Below are 9,654 nucleotides of genomic sequence, written 5' to 3' on the forward strand. Positions count from 1 at the left end.
TATTTAAAATTATTCAAATTTATAAGAGAGTGTTAACACATTTTTTAGGAATCAACTCCAATCAAACCTGTCACATCTGTTGAAAAGAATTGGACAGTGTCTCCAATTCTGGACAGCTCTAGTACTCCTACAACACAGGTAAGCTTACCCTAAGTTGCAGAGCTGCTGGCAGAAACTGCCTTAATACTGTACCTGATATGCATTAATACCATACTTTGTTTGTTGCATGGCAGGATTCAGCCATGTTTAAAGTGAGGAGGAAGCTGTATGATAATGGAAACAAAGAAAATAGTTTAGCTCTCACGATTGATGGACAGGAAAATACATCTCTAATTAATTTGCTCACCTCTGTAAGTAATACTGTAAAGATGTTTTTCTAGACAATGTCCAAAATCAAGACATCTAAGTTCCGAGGGGTCCTCATCAAAAAATATTCTGGAATCAATAGACTGTGATGATTACTAACCAGACCTTCCGCTAAATCACTCCAAAATAATTTATCAAAATTTATAGGAATAGTAATAATTCCTTTTGGTGACCAAACTATCAGATCACACTGTTCAAGATGGAGTATTCCAAGAACCATTTGGATTTGGTAATAATAACTATGGTCATTTTTTAATCTAATTTTACCAAAAGCGTCTCTATATAAGTAAAAATCATCTAGCTTTTTGCCTTTGAGATATTGGTCAAACAACTTTGGATGCACTTTTTGAAGTCTAATTGGACACTTTATCTCAATAGCTCTCTTTGGGTTCACTTTTGATTCAAGAACTCCATCAGGACTGCAGGCCAGCTCATGGTACTGCTTCGATTGGGTTAGTCCCATTTGAAGGACTGAGGCTGTCGGGTCTCTAATTTTCATTTCTTCTTCATACAATTTTCTAGCAATATTTTCATTTTGTCTACCATATTCTATTGCAAGAGGAGTATCATCTTCATCCATTTTGTTTAGTCCCCATAAATGAGATGCTATATAATTTTTAGCACCCCTGGGTGTCAAGTTGTAAGCAACCTTTGAAACTGAGGCTGTTATGAATAAGTGACGAAGAGTGTGCCACTCCTCACTCTCATGTTGCCTTATTGTACCAAGAAACTCATTGTACGGTGTAACTGTGACTAAAGGGATAAGTCCTCTCAAACTGTCGAGAAATTGCTGGTGCAACACGGGGTAGACACTCAAATATTCCTGGGAAAGGTCGAAGTCACCATAAGGAATTTTCAGTGACGTTGACCATAATGTACCATTTTCATTTGCACTAAGTTCAGAAAGGAAGTCATCAATTAGTTTTGAGGGTGTTTCTTGAAGTCTCTTCTTAAAGAAAGTTGGCTGTGGGTCGAATGTTGCTCGCCGTCTTGTATTATAGATAAGTGAAGGGTACTCCTTTTCTTTCATCTCACCTGGGTCCTTCTTTTTGGAGCCTTTGTTCCAGGCACATGGCTTGGAGGTGCAGGATACAACTGAAAAAAAACAAAAATTAACAATAATAATATTCACTTCTTTATGATCTCCCTTTTACATCTGCAACATTACAAATATTACACACAAATAGCTCACAAGATTTCATCTTTGCTTTGAGTAAACTTACTTGATTTTCAACATACTCGTGTAGAAGTTTATTCTAAGATATTTGTGTTGTTTAGTTGTGCACTTTTAATGTGTTATTGTATTTTTAATCCTACCTGTTCAATAATTACCATTTTTCTTTTCTAGGATGAATCAACTCCTGTAAATACCGCCACCAACACTATCAGCTCTGTTACTCCCACTCCCTCTGCCACCAATACCTTCACCTCTACCTCTGCTACTTCCAGAACCGTAGAAGAGTCCCCAACCAATCAACCCGTTGTCTCCCTGAAGAGGTGTTGGAAAAAGAAGAAAGAAGACTTCTATTTTTTCACTGGAGTCACTCAACAAAACTTTACAGCCTTGTACAACCTACTCGGAGGGGACGAGGTCATCAGTAAATTGAAAATGGAATACAAACTATCAACGCCAGATAAAAATGAGAACAAATTTAAACTACCACTGAAAGACCGTCTTTTCTTAACCCTCATCAGGTTAAGAAGAGGTATACCCCTTAGAGACTTGGCAGAAGTAATGGGCATTGGTAAGACACAGGCATCTGAAATATTTTATGCTATGATACGGCACATGTATCTAACATTCCAGATTTTTAAGGAACGCATGCTGCCCACTGTTGAACAGCAGCAAAAAAATAAGCCTAAAGTGTTTCGCCCGTTCAAAAATCTCAGGCTTATTATTGATGGTGCAGAATTCAGACTGCAACGGCCTACAGATTTCCAACAACAGGGCAACACATACTCTGAATACAAGGGTGGCAATACAGCTCATTTTATCATCGGCATCAATTTGCAAGGAGGTGTTGCTTTTGTAAGCAAAGCCTACGAGGGGTCCATATCAGACAAGCAAGCGGTTGTGAAGAGTGAGTTGCTTGAAATGCTGTCTCCAGGAGACGCTCTCATGGTTGATAGAGGCTTTGATCTTAAAGCAGAATGCACATTGAAAAATATAAGCCTCATACGCCCACCATCCCTCTCAAAGAATCAAACAATGACTCCCAAGGAAATAGTCTTAACAAAAGCAATCGCCAAGGCAAGAATATATGTGGAGCATATAATTAAAAATATAAAACAATATCGCCTCCTCAGGTATACCATACCAAACAAGATGATTCCTTACTTAGAAGATCTGGTTTATGTGTGTGCTTTTCTGATAAACTTCAACCCTCCCAATGTCATCAAGGATGGAAGGAAAAGAAAGAAAACATTCAAATCACCTGTAAAAAAGAGAGCTGCAAGGAAAAATATTAGTAAGGATAGTTAGATAAGTACTGTTCAACACCTACCATCATAACCATTGAGCTTGACATGCATTAAAATATAAAGCAGCACAGCTGCAACATGACTACAGCGGCCTAGTGCACTTGCTTTGCAGTTGCAAAATGCATCCTGCACACTACCAGAGATCGAAGAGATCAGTACTCCTACTGATCTGTCATTTCCTGGCATTGAGGGAGCTACCGATGCAGTCAGAAAATAAATATTATCAGCCATTGTATCCTTCAAGCTGTGAACATGCCTACTTTTAAGATATTTCATTCCTCTCATTAATGGCTTTTGGTCCAATATACAGGGGCATTCAGAATCGTCAAATGGGTCACCAAAATTATTATCTACTTCTTCATCCACCTCATCACTTTCCATTTCTTCAAAAATGTCTTCTTGAGAACAGGCATTAGAAGGAATTGGGAGCTGAGGTGCAGATTCTATTAGGTATCTATAAATATGGCCATAGTTAAATAGTCTTGGAATTGCAACACTGACAAAAGGCCCCCATCCATCTTTTGGTAACGAGAATTTTGTAGAATCCTGCTGTGGAAACTTGAAGAAAAGTTTTATGTTATTACATATTTAACACAATCAGCTAATTATATTTAAATTGTTTAAAGAATGATCGGTTCTTGGGTATATTTAGTAATTTATAGAAAAATCTTTACCATTCTTTGTAACTTCATGCGATATGGAAGACCATTGTCCAATCTTAAATCTAAAATATGAGAGTTTCCTTGAGCAATGCGAGCTTCTACTCTGTAAATAATGTATACTTTATAGTTATGTGATATTGTAAAATGTGATGTTTCACTTTTTTTGTCAACATTAAGATACTCACAAATGTACAAGGTGTTGTTTATTACCGCCAGCACATGGTATTCCCCTGCAATGAAGCCATCTCTCTAATGCATATCTGTTATTAGCTTCAATAGGTTTCTTAGGTAGGAGAGCTCCATTGACTTCATTCTCAAAGAGTTCCACTTCCCAAACAGGCTTTTCCTAGATAGATAGATATAACATATTAGAACTTATTGAACAGTATGGTAAGGACCTTTTACTTACAGACTGAGTACTATCATACAGACCGGTCTGAGTAGATTGTTGGAATCTGTTTTGTGAGCATCAGGAACTAGATCACTACAAGATCCAAAGAGGTCCTAGAGATCAAAAGTGGAAGTGAGGAAATATTTCTTAGAACCAAATGCAGATTATTTGCATAATTTTTCAACAACTCAGGTGTGATATGTGATATTGAAATTATAGTAGCGTACCTCAGATTGATCATTCTCCATTGCATTGTGACCATCTCCAAAATTGAAATCCTGATACAAAGAAGTAGTTATTGTAAAAACACAAAATGTTCAGTATCAATGCATTTTCCATTTAGCACTCACCTTAGACAGATCACCTTTGCCTTGGTCCAAATTTCCCCCATTTTTTATTACAAAATCTACTTTTGACTCCTGCAAGTTTGAATATTAAATCAGATTCTTACATAAAGCAACAGGAAAGACAAAATATTTTTTTTTAGATACACATGCCTTAGAAGAAGTCCTCTTAATTATTGTCAATTTTGGAATTGGTGATAGTGATTTTACAGAAGGAGGTCCAATGATTTTACTTTCCTTTCCATCAATCACCCAAACAAGTGAGGATTGAGTGGAGTATGCCTAAAAAAAAAAAACACATAAAAAAACACACAATAATCGGGAAATAGTACTGAACAAAACTAAAAAAAAATGCTCACCTTAGAAATGCGTTTCTTCCTCTTTATTTTCAATTTTGGAAGAGGTGAATGCTTAATTTTGTAAACATGAGCTGATTCACAGGAACGGACCTGAAAATACAATCTTGCACAAGTGTGAAAGATGTAATACCATAACAGCATCATAGCTAAAATAAACTTACTTCTGGAGAGGCACGCTTTCTTTTCTGAATCACAATTTTCTCAACATGCTGGGATTCAAGTGAGGATAGTGAAGACTGAGCAGAAACAGGAGATCTCCTGGTCTCCTGGAAGAAAACAAACAAACAATTGAAGCCATTCATAAAAAAAGGGGTCAAGAAAACTGACAGTAAAATACATATATATTGCTCTACTTACTGGCTTGCTAAAAATTGGGGAGACAAGAAATGGCTGCACACTACGAAGAGGTGAGAAGAGAGTAGACTCCTTTTGGTACAATAAAATGTAGCATTGTGTTTTTATTGTCTCAAGATTGATGTCAGATTGTTTGTTATGAGAAACCTGTCAGGATAAGAAACGGCTCAAGTTTAAGAATGTTCCGAACCAAAGTTTTACTATTTCCTTAAAATTCATTGAGATGTTTAATACCAGATCATCATTGAAGAGAGTCCATGAGCCGTCAGGGCACTGTGTATAGGCCATGTAGTGTCCATTTTTCAGAGTTTCACCAAAGTGCACAATCACACTGCAGAGGTAGTACGGGCTCCCACCCACAGAGACATTCCAGTCAATTTCTACACTTTCTGTTACCTTTAGCAGAGAGTTGTTAAACCTAAAGAAAAAAGAAGGCTAAATAAATAATTATAAATTACTTGTATACATAAATATTTAGGGCCATAAGAATAACCTACCTTTTAAGTTGTACAATGAGTACTTCTGGACTCACATGTACTTTCTCACTGCGTCTGCAAACATTTTCCTTCTTGCATTTGGAGCATTTGATCAGAAGTTCCTCATCTAGAAAGTAGTTGTTGATGCTCTCCTGTATGCTTCCAGAGAGACCAACTTGCAACTCTTGCATATGCATATAGGTAGTGGAAACATACTTACAAGATATTTCACAGCACTCAACTTGAAAGGAATAGAAAATGAATCTATGCATCATAACTTCAGAACAGTTTCACAAACAAATTGCATGTATACCTTCAGTCTGAACCCAGAATCCAAAAACAGCATTGATAGGTGTTGTCCTTTTGCTGCAGTAATCTAAAGTTCTTCTGCAAAGGAAAGGAAGAGATTAATGAGACGACCGTGATAATAATACTTCAAAATTCCACTTACTTTAGTTCTGGAAAGCGATCTACATAATTTTCCACAATCATTTCAAGCAGGGCAAGAAGAAACTCATTGGCATCTTCTTGCAAACCCCAATTTAAATGCAAGTCTGCACAAAACCATTAAACATGAACCAATAAAATAAGAGAAGTCAAATATGAGGGGTAAAAAAACTAGACAAACACATCGTCAAACTAAGTAAACAAAACAGGAAAGGGAAACAGTATGTACCTTGAAGGAAATGACACAAATGTATGGGACAAACTACACTAGTTGTCAGGTAACTTCGAAAAGTGAAGGAAAGTGCACATAGAATGCATTTTCCACATTGTTCAAAGTGAACGTTGTCAGAGAGGAGCCAGTTTGTGAATTTTGGAATGTGAAAAAGAGCCTTGATACAGTAAAAAGTTAGTATTTTAAAAGAATTAAATTCATTAAGTTCATTTAAAAGAAATACAACCAGATAAAAGGTTTCTAATAAAATATTGATACCTGAAGAGTTGAATTCATGAAGCATGTGTTGCCTAAATTTTCTAAACCTCCATCAGCATGGTGTTTAAACTCTGAGCATAACGGGGATGAATAAAGACAAACTAGGGGAGTTGGCTCCATTGAATTGTCCCAATATGAAGTTGTCAGTGATCCCATTGTAACTTGGTCACCCAGCAGTCCTAACAAATAAAAATTAAGTAAAAAATGTATTATTATAAAAAATAATATCTCGTGTTAAGTGCGGTAGACTCAAAGTTGCCACATTACGAAACACAAATAAGCCAGAGATCCAAAAGCATGAATCAAATGAAAGTAATGTTGACGGTTACGACTCCTTGTTCTCCTTGTGAAACAGTGATGAAATAAAAGACAACAAGACTTGAGGATTAATCAATGAAAATCGAAAATTGTCAAGGAAAAGCTTGTTTGAATGTAACAGAGAATGAAAACACATGGGAGGCAGGTTAAACCAGTCAAAATGTACAACATCTGGCGTAAAAATCACAAACTCGGTCAGAAATTTCAATCGTAAATGTTCTCTAGCGACTAAAATCTTCTCGGCACACATATATCGACCCTGACACCATACCTTTACTATTAAAACGTGTTAAAATCGGAACGAAGAGCGATAAACACAAGCGAACGTAAACAACGGTGGGCAACGCACGATATATTTCTCATACCACCCCCTCCACCCAGCCCGCTCCCTCCATTTCCGCTTTCTTGTTCCCCGCATTCTTCTTCTTTTCAGGGTTACCGGAATGCTTTATTGAGGGGGGGACCTCTCCCGCTTTCCGCGTCGCACCCTTTACATTCCACTGACTAAGGGCCGGCGGACCGAGTGAGCGGGAGGTGCAACCAGCGACAGGCACAGTCGGTCTCCCCCCAAGCTTCGCCTTGACGGTGAGAACAGCCACCTGCCCTCCACAAACAGCTACCCGTTGCAAGCCCGGCTTAGGACTGCAAAAATCTTTAACACCTGCCCGGCGAACCCAGCCGCGGTGTCCACAACCACCACAACACCTGTTCCGCCGTAACCGTCTTTGTACAAGTCCGCGGCCCAGGCTGGGGCGGCTGGTCGCGGTGCGCATAGCGTTTAACAAAACAACACAAACCCTCACGGCGTGGGGCCTTAGTGCCGCTGCACTCGAGTTTAAATTCATCCCATGCGTTGAGCCCTTCTGTCTCGACAACGAAGCTTCGTCGTAGATTTCAAGCACACTTGAAGGCCCTTCGTTTTGTCAGTTCTTCCTAGCTGAGCGACGCATGGTCGTGCACAAGCACCTCACTGCTACAGATAGTTAAAATTCGTAGTCACCCTCGTGGGTGCCTAAGTCGCGCAAGCAGCCGGCCGATTGGGACTCGCCGTTCGCCTTGTCTCCCTCAGGTAACCGCTCTGGCCAAGTGGGCACCGTCACAGATTCCCAGCTAAGCGACATGCGTTCGACGCTGGGCAGGGCTCCCCTTTTGGCTTCCCCTTCCCTGGCCCAGCCAGTCAAGTCGTGTCTCAACCGTCTTTAAAATGCACTCTTTCGAGACGGAAAATAGACGGCCGTGAGCGCGAAAATCAGCTGATGGAAAGACAGTCGTGAGCCGGACCAACCGTCGTCTACCCGTCTTTCAAGCTCCCAAAACGTGTTAAGTGGAGGGTGCACTGACCCTTAATCTAAATAAGAGACAAAATCAAAAAATTGGTTTACAATAGTTGTACTCACTTTCAGGATTAATTTAAGGTATAGAACGCCAAAATCATCAAAATACTTTGCACATAAAAAAAATTTTAACTTGAAAGTTTACGGAACTTTTACAAATTCTGAGCGCAAAGTATCTTTGTGGATTTTGGCTTTCTATAGCTCAAATTAATTCTAAAGAGTTCAATAATTGAAAACCAATTTTTTGAATTTGTCTCTTAGATTTCAACTTTAAGTGTCCATTAAATTAGGTGATTTATTAATATTGTCAGTTAACATTCCCCTTAACGAACACCTATTTGTTCTCTGTTCCAGGAGCGTGCCGGATATGCTTTGTGAAGAACCCTGACACACAACTCTACGGTACGTTTTCTGCAGGGTCTGCATCGAGGAGTGGAAAAAAATAAACCCTACATACCCGGTGTGTCAGCGGGCCTTCAGAAAGATCAAGGGACTATACAATCAGTATTGATGATCTTGCAAATTAAATTGCACAGGACAAGTTCGGCATTGGGGTCCAAGAAGGCATTCAAGTCCAAGAAGGTACATTTTTGTTTAGTTGTTTTTAATGTTTTGGATGGAACAGAAAACTTAAACCAAATGAAGATGTCTAGGCTTTGGTCATTGCAATTTTTTGCAACTCAAATTTGATCTTTATTTGGCTATTGAAAAATGAGAAAAAATGTGTTAGAATGGAGTGTAGTGGAATATGTCTAATATGTCCGTTCTTTTTCTACTATAAGAGGGTAATTCTTACTGTTTTAATGCATAGTATTTATGTATAGCATATTGCTTGGCTGCTATATTTGATCTTTTTCAATAACTGACGTGTAATATAATTTTAAAAATGTGATCATTAAGCTCAGATTTATAACTTACTGTTTTAATGTATATTTAGGTATAGCATATTGCTTGCCTGCCCCATCTGATCTTTTTCAATTACTGCATGTGTAATATAATTTTGGAAATGCCAGCATTAATCTCAGATTTGTCACTTATTGTTTTAATGTATATTGGCTGAGCGATAGCGAAGCCTATTACTCCAGTGATGATCAAAAAGTTTCGCGTCTGTGTGTTTGTCTGTCTGTCAGTCTGTCTGTCTGTTCGCACGATAACTCGAGAACGGTTTGAGGTAGAAGGCTCAAATTTTTATTGTAACTTTGTATCATAAAAAGGAAGAACTGTATTGATTTTGAACCCTCTGGCTCAAAAATTTACGTGTCAAAAAAATCAGAAACAAAGAGCCCAAAACATTTCTATTTAAAAACTTTTTTTCTAACATCTTTCTTAGAAGGGACTCTTCAAAATAGAACCTTATGGGCCAAAATTTTGTTCGTTTGGCTCTATCTCGAACCGTTTTGGCGCCAGAGGGCGTTTTCCACACGAAAATGACCCCAAAACAGTTTAATGTTTACTCTTAGATCTTTGATAGTTCCCGGTGGGGTAACTAATCAAACTGAATGTATGCCAGGTGCGTCGCAGCGTAACAGTGTTTCGTGAGATATCGCGAAGCCTGTTACGCGAGACGTGGTCTGGCGTACATCTACCTAGTTATTGGCTGAGCGATTAGCGAAGCCCATTACTCCACTGACC

The 9,654-nt window shown here is 38.5% G+C and overlaps 3 protein-coding genes across 4 annotated transcripts in view; 2 read left to right on the forward strand and 1 right to left on the reverse strand.

The window, feature by feature from the left end:
- LOC127751006 (ubiquitin carboxyl-terminal hydrolase 36-like) overlaps nt 1-153 on the forward strand; it is a 2,743-nt gene extending 2,590 nt beyond the window's left edge. The window contains exon 7 of the mRNA XM_052273862.1: nt 49-153. Coding sequence (XP_052129822.1) covers nt 49-153 — 105 coding nt within the window. The remainder of the gene's footprint in view (nt 1-48) is intronic.
- On the forward strand, nt 7-2,854 carry LOC113214631 (uncharacterized). 2 transcript variants are annotated; one of them, XM_026434073.2, is made up of 3 exons: nt 7-138; nt 234-350; nt 1,715-2,854. In XM_026434073.2, the coding sequence occupies exons 2-3, from the start codon at nt 243-245 to the stop codon at nt 2,846-2,848; spliced, it is 1,242 nt and encodes a 413-aa protein (XP_026289858.2). In that variant the 5' UTR covers nt 7-138; nt 234-242; the 3' UTR covers nt 2,849-2,854. The 2 variants fall into 2 exon arrangements, with proteins under 2 accessions (XP_026289858.2, XP_052129824.1); XM_052273864.1 differs by having other exon boundaries at nt 7-350.
- Nucleotides 237-1,687, reverse strand: LOC127751008 (uncharacterized). Its single transcript, XM_052273866.1, has one exon. It carries the CDS (start codon nt 1,394-1,396, stop codon nt 377-379), a length of 1,020 nt encoding a protein of 339 aa, XP_052129826.1. The 5' UTR covers nt 1,397-1,687; the 3' UTR covers nt 237-376.
- Nucleotides 2,855-9,654: the final 6,800 nt, after the last annotated feature.

The sequence above is a fragment of the Frankliniella occidentalis genome, unplaced genomic scaffold (genome assembly GCF_000697945.3).
Source record: "Frankliniella occidentalis isolate FOCC.00 unplaced genomic scaffold, Focc_3.1 Scaffold308, whole genome shotgun sequence".
Classification (NCBI taxonomy): Eukaryota; Metazoa; Arthropoda; class Insecta; order Thysanoptera; family Thripidae; genus Frankliniella; species Frankliniella occidentalis.